Raw genomic sequence first — 21,200 nt, 5'->3', positions numbered from 1 at the left:
AAGTAGGAAATGTCCTGAGGCACCTGTTCTGTAGTAGAAGTTACTCTAGTAACCCTTTTACTTACTGTACAGTTCTAGTACCTTCCTTTATTGTTTAGCTACCCTAGAATGTTGGGGATCTATGCATATCTATCTGTACAACTGATTCTGTATAAAAGAAATGCTGTAAATAGGCCTTCCTTGAATGCCAATACCTTTTTTTGAATGTCATAATGATCATATTTCTAGCATTAACTTCGTTTACAATTTTGGGACAGTCTGGAGCTTTCTTTCTTTTCTATTTCTTACTTATATCCACAAGCCATATATAAACAGAAGAAGTCTTTTATTTTAAGGCAAGAAAATTGCTGGTAAAATATAAAAATAAAAATTATTCAGTACCGCATGGTGTTAAAATTTACAAATTTATATATAATTTTTCAATTGTCACAAGAATTCTAGTGAGTAGGCAGCTTAGGTAATACTACCTCTATTTTACAAAAGTAGACAAGTTCAGGAGCACTGAGTGTCTCGGTTGAGCATTGACTCTTGATTTCAGCTAAGGCCATGATTTCACAGTTTGCAGGATCGAGCCTGGCATCAGAGTCTGTACTGACCGTGCAGAGCCTGCTTGGGATTCTCTGTCTCCCTCCCTCCCTCTCTGCCCCCCACCCCCCGCATGTGTGTGTGTGAAAGCACACACACACAAAATAAATAAATAAACTTAAAAAAATAAAGTAGGCAAGTTCAGGGATATTAAATACATCCCCAAGGTCACATAGTAACTAGTGATGGAGCTAGGATTCGAACTGAACACAATTTCTTACGTTTATTTTCTTTTGAAGGGTATACATTTTCATTTCACAGCCTGTTTTAACTAAAAAGAAGGGTGCCAATCACTGGTATCAGGACTGGGGTAGATAGGCCTGCATCCTTGAAAATCTACTGCAGTCTACTTTCTCTGGAAAAAGCAGTGCAAGCTAAAGAGGAAAAAAAAAAGGCTCTCCTTCCTTTTTTTTTTTTTTTTTCCCCTCTGTGCTGTCGGCTAGGAGTTGGTTCAGCAAGTAGTTTTGCAAGACTTGTTTCACTTTGTTTCAGACAAGGCTGAGCCACTATTTCAAACAAAGGGCAACCCATTACTAACTTCTGGTTGCTAGGTGTGGCCTCCTTTCAAATTCTATAAAATCAGACGCACAAGGCTTCACTTCTAGTGTGAAACCTGCAGAGGAGAACCTCTCTTCGGTGCTTTGAAAGAAGAGGAAGAAAAAGGGTAAGTCTTAGTTTTCTTTTTAGTTAGTTTTGATTGTTCTGAAAACTTTTCCCATCCTGATGTTACATGTTACTGCTTCTCCAGGATTTATAGCTAGTTTAGTATGTATTAGTTTCTATGTGTTTAGGATGTTTTGATAAATCTTTCTGTAAAATCACATTGGATATTTATATGTTGGAAATTACAAATTGTAATGCTTTGTTTTATAAAGTTAAAAGTTTTACAAATATGGATGGTTTGCTTAATATTGGCTTGTTGTACTGTTGGTGAGTTACCATGGCAAAAAAGGAAAGAATGTGTTTTCCTCCTACGAGTTATACATTTCCAAGAGCTGTGGGTCTTACATGAAATCACGATGGATGGTGGATACTGTAGGCAACCAGCACCGAACAGAGTGCTGGAGGGAAGTTTCTGGAAACTGTTTCAAAATGGCAGGACTATTTTCTTTTCTTTCTTCTTTTTTTTTTCTTTTTTCTTTTTTTTTTTTGGTAAGAATTAAATAGATTCAGACCTCATAGGGATAATCATGCCCTTTGTAATTTACATTTGAAATTACGTTATGTCTATTCATGCAGTGTAAATAAATAAGAGGATCTGCTTATTAATCATTTCATTTAAAGAGGGTGTGGCCACATCCTTTTTCTTGTAGTCTCTGTCACAGACAGGTTCTTCAAGTGCGGATTTGAAAACCTAAGGGGAAGGAAAGTATTTTCTGGGTGGTGTCAGATAAGTTATTCCTGTAAATGCAGCTGTGTCCTCTAAAAATTATTTTACTTACTAGCATCTAGATTGTGAAGGAGAACTAAGGGCCGTAAAACTCCCTAGAAAAGCACCAAACAAATCTAAGGTGGAGTATTTACTGGTGGTGGATGGATTTGCAGAAGTGAGAGAATTTGAATCATCCTGTATCCTGCTATTGTTCATTACAACTGTTCCTTCAAGAATTTGTCTCTTAGTCTATTTTGAATGGATTATTAATAAATTTAATTTAACAAATTAAATGCCCTTATACCTAATTTTTAATGCCCACTTGATTCAGAAGGAAGTGCTTTTTCTTGCCCTGTTTATGTGTAAAATTCTGTATGGACTTTGAACAAGTAATATGCCCCTCTGTCTGCAGAAATGTATTCTGCCAGCTAGAAGAGAAGGCACGTTGCAAAATGACTCAAATGTGGTAAAGCTCGGTTTTCATAACTAAAATGGCCTCGTCTCCAGAATTTCTGTCACCACCCTGGCCCCCAGGCTCAACCACACATGGCAGAGAGCCAAACTTTGATGGATGTTGACAAAATAGTTAATAATAACATTATGCAGAGTTTCGTGTTTATTAAATCTTTCTCCACCCAAAGAACTGCAAAAGTTTCATTCTGTAGATGATGTCAGTTTGCTGAGTCTGTTGTTCTTAATCTTCTCTAGACCCTGGAGCTGTATTTAAAATCAGAGCTAAACAGCTGAAAGGGTGGACCTACTAGTTTTCAGTGATAAACCCAAAGCAGTTTTTAGGGTAGGTGAGTTCGTCTTTCTTTAAAACTGGATACATTTTTAACAGAAAGATCAGAACAGATACAATTTATATAATACCTTCCTTAATGATGCTAATTTCTCCCACCTCCTTCCTCTCGAGATGAAATTTAAGATAGGCACCTCACAGCTATTATGCATTTTAGATACTATTTATTCCAACAGTCATTTTTTTAAAAAATAAATGAAGACCCCTGGAGAAGTTAAATGCTTTCTTGAGGCCATACAGTCAGTTAAAGGGAATCAAAATAGGGCTCAGAACTCAATTCTTATTTTATATCCTATAGCTATGGGGAAGCTTTGGTTAAATGTATAGATATGTTTCCTAAATAATTAGCACTGATCCTAAATATACTAAATATTTATTATTTATATACTAAATATACTAAATAGAAGAGCGTAATGAATAGTGGCTTAGCACTTGCCTCATGGAATCTTCTGGGGCATAGAAGTGATAATACCAAATGGTAGGGGCGAATGTAGGGGGAAAGGCCGATGTCTTGGAAGAGATATAGAACTTCACCCGAGAGTTGAACGGTTGAAAATTTTCTGGAGGATGTGAAGAGGTCTATGCTGAGTCCTTTTGGAAGCAACAATCTGGCAAGGCAAGCGAATATGGAGGAAGAAACAGCATTCCAGGCAAAGGACACACCCTCTCCAAAGGCCTAGGAAAACATTCATGAGACTACCTTTCATAAAATGGTTCTTTATGAATGAGTCATACCGTTGTGTAGTCTAATTGCTTCCTTCACACCAGTAGATATGGGAAGGGCTCATGAATATATACATATATTCAAGGGAAAAACTGAGCACAAGCCAAAACTTTGAAAAATAAACCCCCAAGGGCTAGGGTAAACCTTGTCACAGTCTCCATGGGCTCACTATAAATGAAGCTGATGCTCAAATGTGAGCTCTTAAAAAATAATGTCACTCACTGTCTTTTTGGTTGTAAGTTTAAAAGAATTTGCAATCCTTTAGAATCAGAAGGTATGGATCTATGTATGACTTGACGCTTGACAACTTCTGTCTAGAAAACTGCCAGAAAATTGCACTGTTTTTCCCGGGTAGAAAATAGGAATGAGGATGCTGTTCTATGCAAGGGCTGGTTGCTACTGGTATCACTGAATAACTCTGATCATTCTACATTGTCACGAGGACTCATAACAGACTATAAAAATCAGCTCCTTCTGTTTACAGATCTTGGAAGTACCTTTTCATGAGGCCAACCGAGATCGACTTTGTGATTTAAAAAAAATTTTTTTTAATGTTTTATTTATTTCTGAGAGAGAGAGAGAGGCAGCGTGAGCAGGGAAAGGTCAGAGAGAGAGGGAGACACAGAATCTGAAACAGGCTCCAGGCTCTGAGCTGGCTGTCAGCACAGAGCCCGATGTGGGACTCAAACCCACAAACTGTGAGATCATGACCTGAGCCAAAGTCGGACGCTTAACCGACTGAACCACCCAGGTGCCCCTTGTGATTTTTTAAAAAGAAACAACAAACAAAAAACCTTTCTTTTGTAATAATTTCAAACCTTCAGAAAAGTTTCAAAAATATTGCACAGAATTACCGTATGCTTTGTACCCAGATCCCACGATAGTTAGTATGTCACATTCGCTTTATCTTCTTCCTCATTCCACCCTCTATTTTTTCTGTAACATTTGAGAGAGCACTACAGACATAATGGCCCTAAGCCTCTAAATTGCTTCTGTCTCTCTGTATTAAAAAACAAGGACACAGCTGTTGTGCAGTTTTCGAGAAACCAGGAGATTAACTTTGATACAAGCTTTAGTGTTCTCAGATTTTGAGTTGGCCCAGTTACTAACATACCATTTCCGGAATACCTTTATCTTATAGTGCAATAAGCAAGGATCTTGCATTCTGCCTAACATCTTGGACATACTTTTTATGTGTATTTACCCTCTTTAATTCCTTGCTGAATGAGATGAAGAGAGCTCTCTTATGATACATAAATATACACAAAAATGCTCATCTCTAGAAAGTCACACACTTATTCATAGATAAATGAGATTGGTAGGCAGTACATGTTCACAAACAGATCATTTACTAGAAGAACTCTGAAATACTGTTAATTTCCATATAGGTCAACGTATGTATAAATGGCCAATTTCATCTTCAAATTAGATGATGTTAAGGACTGAGATAATCTTGGTTTCAGAGCTCATTAGTACCCATAATACTAATAGTACTAATACTAATTAGTACCCATAGTACATAATCATATATATATACCCATAATACATACATATATATATATATATATAGAAAGAGAGAGAGAAAGCCAAGGTATGTTAATAAAATAAGCTCATAAGTACCCTACAAACATTGCAACTAAAAAATAAAAGAAAAAAATCTTTTGCAAATTTGTAGGGTTATCTAATTTATATTTTTAACCGTACAATTCTATTTTCTAGACCAAATCATTCTCTGTATAGTAATAATATCTGAGATCTATATAACTGGTGGCAGTCTATAAAAGATCTTTGTATGCATTATTTATCTAAAGTAAAGCAAGTATTACCTTCAAATTATTGAATAGGTTTTGTCAAGGTACAAAATGCTAGTTTTCATGAAGAGGGTAGTTGCAGAAGAGACAGAGGGGTTCAGCAATTCAGTTTGGCCAAAATATCTTTGCTGTTGTGGTATTTGTAAAGTATGTTGCAACTGTTAAAAACTTCTGCTAATGCTTACAGTTGACATTGGGCACTTAAATACCAGTACGTGATAAAATCTTTTTCCTTTGGGGCAATTTCTTACATCCTGCCACTCTGTGTCTTCAAGTTAAGAGCTAGTAGATACTATTTGGCTGGATTGAGATTCCATTTTCCTCAAATTGCTTTTCTGAGACAGTCTATTCAGACTTCTTTTCCAGACCATGCTTTTAGACCATCCAAATTATTTGTTTTTATGTTTTAATTAAGAAATATTTATTTATTTTTAAGAGAGAGAGACACACACTCCCTCTCGGGAGAGGGGCAGAGAAAGAGAGAGAGGGAGACACAGAATCTGAAGCAGGCGCTAGTCTCTGAGCTGTCAGCGCCTGACACAGTGCTCGAACCCACGAACCATGAGATCGTGACCTAAGCCGAAGTCGGACGCTTAACCGACTGAGCCGTCTAGGTGGTCCAAGACCATCCAAATTATTTCAGATTATAAGATCTAGGAACTCAGAAGATACGTTACAAAGGTGTCTCCTCTGGAAACTGCTATTTCAAATAAATTATTCAACCCTCTTATTTTTATTGCTTTGTGTTATGTAAAGAAATTAATGCATTATGTGAACATTTTTTTAGGCATAAAAAATGAAGTACAGTAAAGTTTTCATAACATTCATTTTGAAGTTGTGAGATTCATTTCTAAAATTATGTTTGAGAATATCCTTAGTCTCTGGTCTCTTTTGAAGTTTTTTTTTCCAATTGAAAAGAGTGGAAATACTAGAATACGTATCTCACTGATGGAAAAGTACTTTGCTGAGTGACCAATCATATCACTCAATTTGAGGACTCTATTTTATGAAGGGCATAGATGAGATGATAAAAATGGAAATTTCAAATACCTGAAACCTTGCCAGAAATTACTAGAAGTTCTGGATGTGCCAATGAAATAATTGGAAAATGAAACTCCACGTGCCAACATCAGTTGCCTCAGATTACGACTGTAACAGGAAGTAAAACCTCGTGCAAAATTGTACATCATGGACATTATCTCAGGAAATAACTTTAAATCTATCAGTTGCTGGAGGGAGAAGAGATTATTTTAAGTGAATGCACAATATATTGGTTCTTCTCACAAATGACTGAATAGGAATGGGAATAATCCCCATGACAATTAAGTGGAGATAGTTTCTGCTTTGGATATGGTTTCCCTCCCATATTTAATCTCATCGCTTGAAACTGAGGTTATTTTTCAGCAGGTGTGGGTGAAATACTTTGTCTGGACATGCTGTTAGGGAATCAAGTTATGGGCTTTACTTCTCATGATCCATTTAGCTTCTGATGATGAACTTAAAACTACTGAGATTCCCCTTCCAAACTCCTTCAGATATATTCATGGGCGTAGTCTCCAGAGGGATAAACAAAGTTGTATGGAGAGATATGTCAGCCTTGCACGCAAGCTTCTAAAAACATCCCCAGACCAAAAGGATCACGGAGAGCTTCTTTTGTGGGAACACATTAGCTTTTTAACATGCTTCAGGTTTTAAAAATATACTTGGTTGATTAAATAAAAATACCGTGGAACCATGATAGGAATTCAAAAAATTTCAAGATAGAGTTTGCCAAAAGGGGGCATGCATGTTGCAACATCACCTTGATGCTTCCTGTGAGAACAAAGAACCCTTTATAAAATCCGGGTTTTTTTGTGTGTTGGGTGGAAAAACATGAAGGTCTACTAGTATTTAGGACAGCTCAGCTAGGAAGAAATGTGACTATAGCAATTACTCCAAATGCTGAAATAATTTTATACCAAGGAATGGAAAAGGAAACAATTATTTGAGGGAGAAATGCCATCTGACTATCTCTTCATCAAACTTCTTTAGCGTTTTGAGCCTGAATCCACTCCTGCAGATTGTCACAGGTTGTTTACTTTATAAATGTAAAACATTATGCTCTTTCTCCAGCCATTGCTTTTCTTTAGGCTCTCGCCAGTCCTACCCAGAATCTCTAAAGGCCTATTAAACATCCCTAATCTTTCATCTTGCCCGTCTGTTAGCCATTCTCTGTGATCTAGGATGAGTGATCTTCCTGAAATATAAATGGAATCGTACTGCTCTCTTTCTAGAAATCCATTCGTCTTTTCCCAAAGCTTTGGAGATAATTTAAACTTCTTTGGATTGAGCTTCTGCCAACATTTCTTGCTTCAGTAGCATCCGAAATATGACAATCTTCTCTCTGTTGTGTTCTCTTTAACTTTTCTGTCAGGTTAACCTTGACTCATTCCAAGAGAGGCTCAGATCAGTCCGCACGTCCTCTTGGCTCTTGTGTTTTCCTACAGGAAGCATCCACTGGCTTGAAGTTCTCTGAGGAAGGCATGATGTTTCAATATTTTCCGGACCTTCAGTGCTTGGCATATGGTAGATGGTCTATGAATTTAGGGCAATGAAGTAAATCACCCATCCCTCTATTCAGCCTATATACTCACTTGTAGAATCAGCTGGCCCCTAAAGGTTAGGACTGGATATGCCGAGAAAGAACCAAGTTTCTGAATGGAGGGTGAGGCTCTGGGCTTCTGTTCAAGGGTCAGACTTTCCTTTTAAAAAGTTTATATTTAACATTTTATTATGCTCCTAAATGTAATCCGAAAGTAAGGTCAAGACTACCCCATGTCTTGTGTATGTAAGAGAGTAGAGTGACCCATACGTGTGATAGGTTTTTGTTTTATAAAAGCATCTACCTGTTTTCTTTCCAGATACTGCTTTGAAAATGGCAATGGTATCAGAATTCCTCAAACAGGCCTGGTTTATTGAAAACGAAGAGCAGGAATACATTGTAAGTCAAGTGACAAAATAACTTAGTTAATATTAGAAGAGAAGCTAATATGAAGGAGTGAACGTTACTCTATGTCTCTTTCATCCACAGAAAACTGTGAAAAGCTCCAAAGGCGGTCCTGGGTCAGCAGTGAGCCCCTATCCTAGCTTCAATCCATCCTCCGATGTTGAAGCCTTGCATAAAGCGATAACAGTCAAAGGTAATCATGTCTCCATCTCCCCATAATAGCCCCTCCTGGACATTTCAGAATGGCTGCTGGAATGACTATTGAAAAACAGCCAAGTTCAGTGGGAAGGGTCGGTTTCATTTTGAAGATAAAAAGATTTCTTTGTCCAACAAAGATACATTTCCTTTCTCAGCACTTAGGAAATTTGGGTCAAATCAGTAGAATCTCTGTTGCTACGACTGATGTTTTTACCAGCTCACTTCTAGCAGAAACTCCGTGCGGAAATCAACACCTTTGCTCGCATTTAGGGTTTAAATCGGGATCAAGCACTGCAACACTGAGGGCCGGGAAGAGTTTTCTAGTTCTTTCTTTTTCCTCTAGTGGATGGAGTGACATCTGAAGCACTTCCCTTTAATGTTGCCTCCATATCCTAGGCTGGTATAGTTCATATTTCTTAGTTTTCTAGAACTGCATTTGGACCATCTTGGTAGTTAGTTATTTTATGTCAGTTAACTGAGGATGAAGAAAATTGCTTGTAAAAGCCTAGGGGTCTCTTATTTCCAGGTGTGGATGAAGCAACGATCATTGACATTCTAACTAAGAGAAACAATGCGCAACGTCAACAGATCAAAGCAGCTTATCTCCAGGAAAAAGGAAAGGTAGGTTGGAGTGGCAAATGTAGATATTTAATTTCAGTTACTTTTATGTTAAACATGGATTTTGAAACACAATTCGCTTATTTTTTAATCAGTCTCCAACACCTTTACAACTAAGACGAGGATGACAGTATTTACTCACTTGGTTGCAATCTAATCAGTTCTAGCAAATTTCTGGTTTCAGACCTGAGTAGTTTTGTTGCTTTGCCAGATGACTTTTATATTGGAGACCAGTCTTTAATTTGAATATAACAAATATCAAGAGTACTATTGGCAATAAGAATATGTTCTGATTGCCACGTGTCTTCTGGTAAAATTTAAGCTGAGCAATTCAGTGTCTACATGTTAAGTTTATACATAGAATTCTCCTTTAAAAGTAAGCTTTGCATTTTTTATACCAATAAGGGGTAATTTTTTGAAGGAGTGCAGTTAGAAAATGATATCATACCAATGCCTGATGGTAATGCTTATTTGAGCAGTGAGAACTTCAAAGGCTGGAAAATTATTAATACATTATTTTTGAAGTATTCTTACTTCTGTTTCTGCTAAAATACAAACTCCTATGTTTGAGCTTTGTGATTTTCTTCCTGTGTAAAACATCAAGAGAACTCTTAAAGAAGTCCTTTATGAGTTATCAACATGGGGCTCTTGGGTGGCTGAGTCGGTTAAGCATCTGACTCTTGATTTTGGCTCAGGTCATGATCTCACTGTTGTGAGACTGAGTCCTGCATCAAGCTCTGTACTGAGCGTGGAGCCTGCTTGAGATTCTCTCTCTCTCTCTCTCTCTCTCTCTCTCTCTCTCTCCCTCTCTCTCTGCTCCTCCCCTGCTTGTGCTCTCTCTCTCTCTAAAAATAAAAAAAGTTATCAATGAATTCAGTGAATTTGAATTTCACTGTAATCACACTAGATCTAAAAACTGAAGGTAACATTCTAAACATCATATTTTGTACATGAAAGAAAGGAGCTCTAAAAGGTGGCTGGATTTAGCAATCAGAAGTAAGATCACCTAACAGTCAGATAACCCCACATTGCTGCGTTGCCCAGCATCAGCATGTTACTTCTTAGAAGCCCTGATTCTAATCTTTCATATAGCCCCTGGATGAAGCTCTGAAGAAAGCGCTTTCTGGTCACCTCGAGGAAGTTGTTTTGGCTCTGTTAAAAACTCCAGCCCAGTTTGATGCTGAAGAGCTTCGTGCTGCCATGAAGGTAAATGGCCTGATTTAAGCAAAACTCCTTCCTTCAAGAGACTGTATAGATCAAGTCCACTTATATGTCTTCTTATATCCCCAACATCTAGTACAGGGCATGCCAATCAGCGAGAATAAAATGAATGAATGAAAGAATGAATGAATGAACGAATGAATGAATGAATGAGTAAATAAATAAATAAATAAATAAATAAATAAATGCTGGTGTTAGCCAGCTGTATTATTTCCAGTCTTCTCATGATGTCACTGCATGAATCATTTGCCTCACTTTTTAGATCTTTGTGCAAAATAATGGCTTTAAATCTATTTGGTTTTAGAGCAATATAATAGATTTTGTTGTGATTATTAAATGTTGTGGAAATTTACTACATACTGTGGGAAATTTACCAAACGAATTTTGGGGCACAAAAACTAGCAGATGCTCTTGAATGAAGATTTTCCTACATTCCTTCTTTAATCCAGGGCCTTGGGACTGATGAAGATACTCTGGATGAAATTTTGGTATCAAGAACTAACAGAGAAATCAGAGAGATTAACAGAGTCTATAGAGAAGGTACGTTTTAACGCCCAAAAGTCCGAAATGCCTTCATTTGGAAACTAAATCTGATATACATCTCTCAAAACTGAACGTAAATATGAATGATGAGACTTTGGAAATTCTATATTAAAATATTTCTCCATCGTTTGGCATCCATCAACATACACACACACTGTTACCATACAGCACTCAAGTCGCCAGGGTGCTGATAAGGGAGAAAATATCCCACCTTTCATCAAGGTTGCGCTTTAATAGAGAATGTCCTTGTAGGACAAATGGCCACATATTATTGTAATGGAAGCGTCAATTCATAGCACTGAATTTAAAGAATTTCCTAAAAACATTCCTATATTTCTGACATTTATGTCCAAGAAATGTCCCATTGTCATTTATTTTGAAAAGATAATAAGAACAGAAATTTCCAAACAAAATATTTTTTATTTGTCCTTGAAAATGTAGTGAGTTCAGTGCTAATAATCCTCTGATGGAAACTTTAACTTTACCATTATGAACTTCAGTCATTATGAACATAAGTGACTCAGTTATTCTTTTTGGGTTCTTTTTGTAACCTGCTTACTCTTTATCTCTGGTTATATCCATGGGGATGAAACACCAGTCCTGGCTCATTTTATGTATTCAGTGACACATCTCATTTAAAAGATCTGCTCAGCACTGTAAATAGGGTCGCTATCATTGGGTCCTGGTCAGTGTTGGGAATTTTATTAGTTTCTTTTTTTAGTTCCCCAAGCCCTTAACGTTTTTTTCCCAACCCAATATGTGGCGCCACAGAGAGGATCTTTCCACTTGATTTTCATACTAAGCACAGGGAATACAACAGCCCTTGCACATTATTTTCAAAGCGATTTAATAAAGATATCAGAATAAGGAAGGTTTTAACCTCACTTTCTGCGTTTCTTATCTCATTATCAGTATTTACCATAGATCCATTTATCAGTAAAGATAATCCGGAAAGGCATTATAAGTTTTTTTGCTTGATAAAACATAGCTTACAAAGGCATATATCCGTATTTCTCCATTATATACCAAATATAGTGCAATGATGGCTTATTTAACTGCCCTTTTAATCATTTATAAATTCAGTTAATTTTTGTCTAATATGCATTATTTTGCCTAGTTAATTAAGGGTTTTAGACAACATTTTAAATCTATATATATATACTTAACACATATATGCATAACTAAATTAGATATAAGATATTTATAACTTTTTAAAGTAAATATATAATCCATGTTCAAGGAAGTACCTCTGGATTATTCTTTTAAATAAATATATATTCTAATTCATCCCATTGCTTAAATTCTGGCATATTTTATTTCAAAATTAATTTTTAATTATGTATAGCTATGCAATTTATTGTTGCGAGCAAAAGTTTTATGACCATAGGGTTTCATTCGCAATATTATCTAAATTGCTTTCATTGCCCTATGGAAATAACTTTGATGATCTGAGATTTTACTTGCTCTGATTATTTTTATTTAAAAAATGATAATATTTGAGATGTGTTCCATTAAGTCACTGAACTTTTGACACTGAAAACTGTAAGCCAGCATAAAGTCATCAGACGTTGTCATCACCACTATTTGTCACTAATTTACTGCAAAATATACTTTTCTTATTTCTCAGAACTGAAGAGAGACCTGGCTAAAGATATCACCTCAGACACATCTGGAGATTATCGGAATGCTTTGCTTTCTCTCGCTAAGGTATACTTCACCTCGTTCAGGAAATAGCTCTTCCTTTGTGAGGAGTCAAGTCTTAGATTTCCTCTCTCTCTCTCTCAATAAGCAACTGAGTCTTTATAGCTCAAAAAAATATTATGTATCTGATTTTAAAGGGATTAAGTAAATCACGTGATTACATACTAGAAAACAACTTAGCAGAGGGCGCCTGGGTATCTCCCTCGGTTGGGCTGCTGACTTCAGCTCAGGTCATGATCTTATGGTCTGTGAGTTCATGCCCTGTGTGGGGCTCTGTGCTGACAGCTCAGAGCCTAGAGGCTGCTTCCAATTCTGTGTCTCCCTCTCTCTGCTGCTACCCAGCTTGCTCTCTGTTTCTGTCTCTCTCTTTCAAAAATAATAAAAATTAAAAAAGAATTAAAAAATAGAAAAGAAAACAACTTACTAGAGAATGCGTTTCTTTCTTCAGGGTGATCGATCTGAGGATTTTGGCTTGAATGACAACTTGGCTGATTCGGATGCCAGGGTACGTAAGTGCTTACAAATACTTCTGGAGTCGACCTTCCTATGTTAGATAGTTCCTACTTTAGGTGGATGTCTCTATGTGACAGCAAACTTAAGATCCTCAGAGAGGCCAGGGGCCCCTAATGTACATTCCCTGAATGAGACACACTCATTTGTACTTGGAACAGCCCAGGAGTGAAAAATGTGGTCTTTATGTTCTTAATAGATTTCATTATCCACAAAGTGGGAGAGGATTGAAAGAAAACAGTAAGAATTTGATTTGTCATTCCTAAGAATTTTCTTTGTTGAGAAAACTCTGCATTTTTATCCTACCATGTCTCAGAAAGGGAAAAATAATTTTTTAAGTAAAGTGGAAAGAGTAATAAGCACATTGAACGAACTTTTAACAGTGACTGAACAATCTTTTAACAGTGAACAGTGCAATGGATTCAGACATATAGATGTATGTTTATATTGTAAAGCCATTATAGTAATGATATTATAATTATAAAAATTATAATACCATATTTATATACTTTCAAGTATATTGACACATAGTTTCAGTGAGATTGCTGGTTATTTATATACCAGTCCATTGGCAACATTAGAAAAATGGTGCCATTTTAGGGCCTGGAATTTCTGTTAAATACAGGGGGAGAAAAGATAACTCTTTATTTGCATATGTTTTCCCCATGGGATAATATTACGTCTGTAAATTCATTACAGTGCGTTAGTGGGATATAAAGTTACGTGTCCATACCCACTCCCTTCACAACACCAGTACATTATCGTGCACATAAAAGGCACTCATTAACTTTTGGTTTAATAAATGCATACATGCCAAATGCTTTTTTAAAAGCCCAAACTAACTTTTGTCCACCGGAAGGTTGACCATTTTAATAGAAATGGTGCAAGCATATAAAGAACAAAGGTTAGCATTTGAATAACTACCCATAATAAAATATGATTCTTATTTGCATGTGTCATTTCCCAATTTGCTTTCCATTTTAAGTCTATCAGGGGTCTTAGATGCATATTTCTGGCAGCTACGTGGCCATATAATATACATAATAGTGGCCCTGGAGGATGACGCAATTAACATTTCAAAGTTAACATGCTTGTGACGATAAGCCAATGATTATCTTTTCCAGCTAAAAAAAAGCAAAGTCTGTACTTTAATAAGGTTAAATTATTTATCTAAGACTACAGAGCGACTAAGTTCCAGAGTCAGAATTTGAATCCAGAAATCTTAACCCCAAAATCCAGGATCTAGGTTATGTCTGAATTATTGATTTATCAGTACCATTTGCTGATAGTTACTCTGAACGACTGAGAGTAAAAAAAAGAAAACAATAACAAAAAAATTTTTTAGAGAGTCCCCATACTTATTCTGCAAACATATTTTCAGTCTCTACCGTTTGCAAGGTACAAACATACTACGGAAGATATTTGACCAAATAAGGTCCCTATCTTTAAGGAACTTGCATTCTTACCATTGCTAACTGTGATTGAAGTGGACACAAGCAGCTGCCTAGAAAACCTGTGAAGAGACCTAACATTCTTGTGCGGATATCAAGTCAGCAGAGAGTCAAATGTTTATGTTTGTGTTTTGTGATAGGCTTTATATGAAGCAGGAGAAAGGCGAAAAGGGACGGATGTGAATGTGTTCATTACCATTCTTACCACCAGAGCCTATCCCCATCTTCGCCAAGGTAAAGAAAAAAATAACTTCATAGAAGATGCAGGGTTTTTTGAGGACAAATAAAAGAAAGGAAAGAGAGGAGCTGTAATTAGTGTCATTCCCAAACCAAGTGGATGTGGTGCTCCTGACCCCTTCTTGCTATTTGTGCATTTGTCCAATGTTGAACGGCCACCATTTATAACACACTTTGTGACTTGGGAAGGTAGAACGTTATTTAATTATCTTAATTATCTCTACTCTCTCTAAGTATTTGGAATAGTGTGACAAAATATACACATACAACAGATGAAATTACAATGAAGGAAAACATGAAAAACTCAGGACTAAGTGAAGTAAAGGGCACAGTGATTCACCCCCCTCCCCCCCCCACCAAAAAGCAACAAGAGTTGGCCTTGAAGCACAAGATTTGATTCCACACCTTTTGGAAGCCATGGCAAAGGGGAGGTCCTAATGATGATCCAAAGTTCATTATCTTATAATAGCACATCTGATTTCTTTCTGTTTTTTTTTTTTTTAATGTTTATTTATTTTTCAGAGAGGGAGAGATTGAGAGAGAGAGAGAGAGAGACAGCGTGAGCAGGGGAGGGTCAGAGAGAGAGGGGGTCACAGACTGAAACAGGCTCCAGGCTCCGAGCTGGCAGTCAGCACAGAGTCCGACGCGGGGCTCGAACCCACGAACCGCGAGATCATGACCTAAGCGAAAGTCGGACGCTCAACCGACTAAGCCACCCGGGCGCCCCTAATAGCACATCTGATTTCCAATGATAAAAATAAGAGACATTTAGTGCACAGATCTTTATATAAGGGAGATCCATTTGGTGTGGCACTTAGCTCTGACACAGTAAGTATCACGGTTGTCAGTCACATGCCAGCTCTAATAAATGTCAACACTTGCAAAGATTTCCCAAAAATACACAGGAGCACCAAAATAGCTCTGGGAGTTACATTCCTGGGAGAAAATGAAGTATCCAAAATGTGCTCTGTTGAATAATTAGGTTTAAAATATGTCTTCTGAAATTCAGTCAAGGAATGCTTTGAGTCAGCTTCCCTGCCTTTGCTCTCGTCCCCAAAATAGGATGCCTGGTACATCTCTTAGTTTAAACTTCATATTCAGTGTTTCAGAAGTACAGCAAGTACAGTCAGCACGACATGAACAAAGTTCTGGACCTGGAGATGAAGGGGGACATCGAGAAATGCCTCACAGCTATTGGTATGTGGTCCTGCAGGGGGAAGAGTTTTCTAACCTGAAATTGCTGTCCCATCATTTAAAAAAATAGCTAACATATAATAAAGTTATATTTCATATAGAGGCAACATGTAAGGTAATGGCAATGAATATGTAGCTAAAGGCATATAATGGCCTTCTTAATAATAAAAGATACGATATCCTTTTTCAAAAAGATGGGCAGGCGGGAAATACTTTATGGGCATTTACTTACGCCAAGTGACGCATCAGGGCGGGCATAGTGCAGAGGAAAGTCAGAGTGGTCCTTAAGAGCATGAGATTTGGAATTAGATAAATGCAAATTCAAACCCTTGGACTGCCACTTGCTGACTGAGTCATCTTAGTCACATCCAGAGGGATTAATTCAGTAGGTCTCCACGGGCTTCTGAAAAGGCCTTCAGAAGAAAAAGGTTTTAAAGGTCTCCTGTGCTATTCCGATAATCTGGGAACATATGTTGTAAAGCAGCGCTTCTCAGACCTTGACGCGCTCATGAATCTTCTGGAAATCTTGTTCTTTGCAGATTCTGATTCTGTAGGTCTGTAGTGGGGGCCCCGGGATTCTGCATTTCTAACAAGCTCCTGGTTAATACCACTACCTTTGGTCTGTGGATCACACGTTGAGTAGCAAGGTGGAGAATATTACTAATGGACGCGTGTTAGCGTTTTATCTGGCAGTTGCCTTATGTTGGAAGCAAGCCGTATTTCACTTGAAAAAAATTCTTATTATGACATGAGAAAAGCACTTACTGTGTGCTTACATGGCCTTTAACACCTACTGCTTTCCCCATTTCCAAGAAGAGTATATTCAGGATAACATGAACTGAACTTAGTGTCGGATGGATTTAAGATTCAGGAGATAGGCAGAGTTGTTGGAGAAAAGACTACTAAAAACCACCATCTACAGAATGGTTTCTTATAGGCCAAATATCCCCTATGAGGTAGGGGATGAGGAACAGAAGTAGAGAATAGAATCCTCCTGGGAAAACTGTACTCCATATGTTTCCTTCATATTGTCTTTCTTGTCATGGGGTATATACGTCAACTTAAGTGTGCCTATTTTGCAGTGAAGTGTGCCACAAGCAAACCAATGTTCTTCGCCGAGAAGCTTCATCATGCCATGAAGGTAACGTTCTATTTATACGCTTTGCTTAGGGGTAAAATTATTGTTTGTGGGGAGAGAAACAGAAAACTTCATATCGTTTACAAGCCACACTTCTTTTAATATCTTCCTCCTAAAAAGAATCATTGTTCCATCTAATGCAAAAGCCAATACATTTCCTTATTAGCATAAAGTTCTGTCACATTTGTTGTATTTTTTTTATAGGTGAGGGAGTAAGGTGAGCTTGTCGGTAATTGGTGGTTTACTCCTGATCTGCATAAAACCTGAGTCAGCAGAGAAAGATGATTCACTTTTTCTCTTAAGATGTGATTTTAGTATCCTACTTCCTCTAAGACTGTGGGTTTTATAATTTCCTCTATGTTTCACTTGCCATTTTTTAAATTACTATTATTCTGTCATTCCTGCCCTGGATCCGCATTTCATTCTAAGATTTTAAAATGTCATTTTAAAATTATACAAATGGAAGGTGTTATTAAGATACCTTTGCAATAAATACCACTTCAGCCACTTCACTTGAACTTCATTCACTAGCATGCATCGTCCTGTATAGGAAGCCACTGGTATACATGTATTGTGAAAAGTTATTAGGTTGTTTTTTTTTTTTTTTTTGTTCTTTGCAACTCCAAAATAGGGAAGTCCTGAGAGGGAAGGAGGGAGGGAGAGAAGGAAAGAAGGAGAGAGAGAGAGATCTAAACATTTGGTTAGTAGGTTAATAGGAAAGAGTCCCTCTGAAATGATACACATTGTACCACTGTGTGGTTTGCAGTACAGTCCCAGACCTCATACCTGCTGCCATCTAGGGGATGATCATCTAGGTGGGTAAGGATGAGTACCTAGCACTGAGGAACAGGAGAAATAAGTGTAGACTTGCTGTCTGGAAAACTAGGACCTGATATTTGAACAGGGGTTAGCCAGAGGCCTGTAGGAGTGGAAGAGATAGAGAGATGAAGCAAGGCTGGCCCAGAGAGAGGACTCAGCATGACACTTTCAAGATAGTAAATACAACGAGAGTGATAGTGCACAGTGGAAGAAGAGGTAGTGGGATTAGGCAGACATTGTAAACCCAGAGAAAATGTTTGGTTCTCATCCTAAAAGCAACCCAAAGACCACTGAGGGTTTTAAATAGATGGATGAGACCACCAGATTTGCAATTTATTTTTTATTTAAAAATTTTTAATGTTTTTATTTATTTCTGAGAGAGAGAGAGAGAGAGAGAGAAGGGGAGGGCCAGAGAGAGAGGGAGACACAGAATCCGAAACAGGCTCCAGGCTCTGAGCTAGCCGTCAGCACAGAGCCCAATGTGGGGCTCAAACTCACGAACCTTGAGATCACGACCCGAGCCGAAGTCAGATGCTTAACCGACTGACCCACCCAGGCGCCCCTCAGATTTGCAATTTAGAAGGTTCATGTTATCTGTAACTTTTGAAGAGTTTAGACAAAGGAAAGACTGCGTGATTTTACAATCAGGGGGTTGGAAAAGCTTACATACTGCTGATGCGACAGTTGGATTCCTGTCATTTTATTTCTACCTGTGTCATGTGCATGGGTTTCTGTGTATGTGTTCTGATGAATGAACAAAAGAGCTTCACATTCAAACCCATATCCTGCTTTATCAAGAGCATGCTCTGACAATGACATTTGCCATCATTTGTTTTAAACAGGGTGCTGGGACTCGTCATAAAACACTGATCAGAATTATGGTGTCCCGTTCTGAAATTGACATGAATGATATCAAAGCGTGTTATCAGAAGCTGTACGGCGTCTCTCTCTGCCAAGCCATCTTGGTATGTTGCGATTTCCCTAATGCTACCTGCCTCCTCCAAAGCTCTGCAGCTTCTTCAGAGAGAAAAGCTGGCTTACATATCTGTAGATTTTATGCATAACGTTAATTTGTTATTTTAGGATACACAATTTATAAGTAAATTGAACTTTTCTTGGACCAGTGAATTCTATACTGAAAACCCACACATATTTTCCAGCGGTCATGGGAACATTTAGTTTCTCATACATAAATTTAGCCAACAAAACATTTTAGTAGAGAGATATAATGATTTATTTTGCAATAAATATTGGTTAGAGATTAGAAACTTACTATTCTCTGTCTTTCTTAATTTTGCTAATATAAAATGTATAACATACATGTTTACAGTCTCATTGTAACGTTATAAGTAAAAACGAAACACAAGTCAAAGGTTTTAAGCTTCTTGAAAGATTGAAAGCTGGTTGACTATTTAAAGTTCAGTTGTCACTTACACTACATAACTAAATCTACCAAGAAAAAGTGGGAAAATCACAGACTTATTTTCTCTCTGGTGAGTGAGTCAGATATCACAATTATATTGTGTTAAGTTACTCAGTCTGTGTGATTTTTCATTCTTGGGACATAATGGCTCTAACATACAACATAGCCAATATAATTTTGAAATGCTATTGCTTTTTATATAATAATGATTATTATATCAATTATTAAATATTATTAAATACCAGTTATCTGCTATATTAATTATATGACCTAAGTACATGATATTCTTAGCAAAGATCCTAGAGTTCACGTACTATGATAATATATTCTACAACTGTTAATCTACGAATATATAATTCTTCTATGATTAAACATATTTTACATTGATTTTGGTTTCTGGTAGCATTAAGTATACTCTATTTCTTAATCAACAGGATGAAACCAAGGGAGATTATGAAAAAATCCTGGTGGCTCTCTGTGGAGACTAAGATTCCTTTGATTATCCCAAGCTTCTTGACCAGAAGACTTTTTAATCATATCTTTTCATTCCATACCATATACTTAAACAGGAAACTTTTCTCAGCAGGATTATAGTTTAGCTAAATGCTTTCTGAAAAATATAGCCTATAAATCATTTTTATATCACAACTCCATTTGATAGAGATCAGTTTTTTTAAACTATATTTATCCCAAACTATTAAACCTCATAAACAGGTTGTTCTAGTAATATTACCTGAGAAAGATGTTTGTGCAGCGGAAAATAAAATATTTCTGCAAGACAATTGTGTGTCATTGGTTATTCTGATTCTGTGTATGTGTGTGTGTGTGTGTGTGTGTGTGTGTGTGTAATGCAGTGGTATAATTTGGTATCAAGGGAAAGGAGCTTAAATCCTAAATTATAATCATTTCATGAAATAAATTTTGCATATTCAACTTAAGAAAATAGAATTGGAAAATGAACTCCTTACGTTCTATCATCTGGGTACAAATAATTGAGGGCGTGTCTACATAATAATGGATGTATTGCATTGGTATTATAACAATTGAACATTCTGCTATGGTTCATGAACCAGTGTGAAGATGAAACAGTAGCAGCAATTAAAATTTCTCTCTTTAAAAAATAGTGGTAGTTGCATGTTGAGTTTTCAAAGAAACTGTCAAACTGTTTCCAGAGCAGGTATACACCATTGTACTTTTCCACAATAAATGTATGAGCCATCTAGTTTTTCCACAACCTTGCCAGCATTTGTTATTGCCACTATTTTGTATTTGGACAGTTTATTTTTTATTATTGAGTTTTAGAATCATTTATATACTCTAGATAGTAGTCCTTTGTCCAATATACGGTTTGCAAATATTTCAGTCTACAGCTTGTCTTTCAAAAAAAACTTTTTTTAAATGTTTATTTCTGAGAGAGAGAAAGAGACAGAGCATGAGCAGGGGAGGGGCAGAGAGAGAGGGAGACACAGAATCTGAAGCAGGCTCCAGGCTCTGAGCTAGCTGTTGGCACAGAGCCCGATGCGGGGCTCAAACCCACAAACCGTGAGATCATGACCTGAGCCGAAGTCAGACACTTATCCGACTGAGCCACCCAGGAGCCCCTGCAGCTTTTCTCTTTACCCTCTTTCTTGGTCTCTCTCAGAAGGAACACTTTCAATTTTAATGTGGTTCAATTTTTCAATTTTTCTTTTCTTGATTGTGCTGTTGGTGTCACATCTACAGACTTTCTACTAACCTGAATTCCTGAAAGTTTCTCCTCTGTTTTTTCCTAAATGAGGTTTTATAGTCTCCCATTTAACATTTAAAGTTTGTGGGGCATCTGGGTGGCTCAGTCGGTTAAGTGTCCGACTTCGGCTCGGGTCATGAT

At 37.1% G+C, this 21,200-nt stretch overlaps 1 protein-coding gene across 1 annotated transcript; it reads left to right on the top strand.

Moving 5' to 3' along the window:
* Nucleotides 1-1,072: 1,072 nt before the first annotated feature.
* On the top strand, nucleotides 1,073-20,115 carry ANXA1 (annexin A1). Its single transcript, XM_039241587.1, has 13 exons — nucleotides 1,073-1,249; nucleotides 8,195-8,274; nucleotides 8,365-8,473; nucleotides 9,005-9,099; nucleotides 10,189-10,302; nucleotides 10,767-10,857; nucleotides 12,488-12,567; nucleotides 13,010-13,066; nucleotides 14,663-14,756; nucleotides 15,861-15,956; nucleotides 17,036-17,094; nucleotides 18,753-18,875; nucleotides 19,768-20,115. The coding sequence occupies exons 2-13, from the start codon at nucleotides 8,209-8,211 to the stop codon at nucleotides 19,819-19,821; spliced, it is 1,038 nt and encodes a 345-aa protein (XP_039097518.1). The 5' UTR covers nucleotides 1,073-1,249; nucleotides 8,195-8,208; the 3' UTR covers nucleotides 19,822-20,115.
* The last annotated feature ends 1,085 nt before the right edge of the window (nucleotides 20,116-21,200 follow it).

Source organism: Hyaena hyaena, unplaced genomic scaffold (assembly GCF_003009895.1).
Source record: "Hyaena hyaena isolate Hyena2069 unplaced genomic scaffold, ASM300989v1 scaffold_196, whole genome shotgun sequence".
Classification (NCBI taxonomy): Eukaryota; Metazoa; Chordata; class Mammalia; order Carnivora; family Hyaenidae; genus Hyaena; species Hyaena hyaena.
This window is presented reverse-complemented; position numbering and strand designations above follow the sequence as displayed.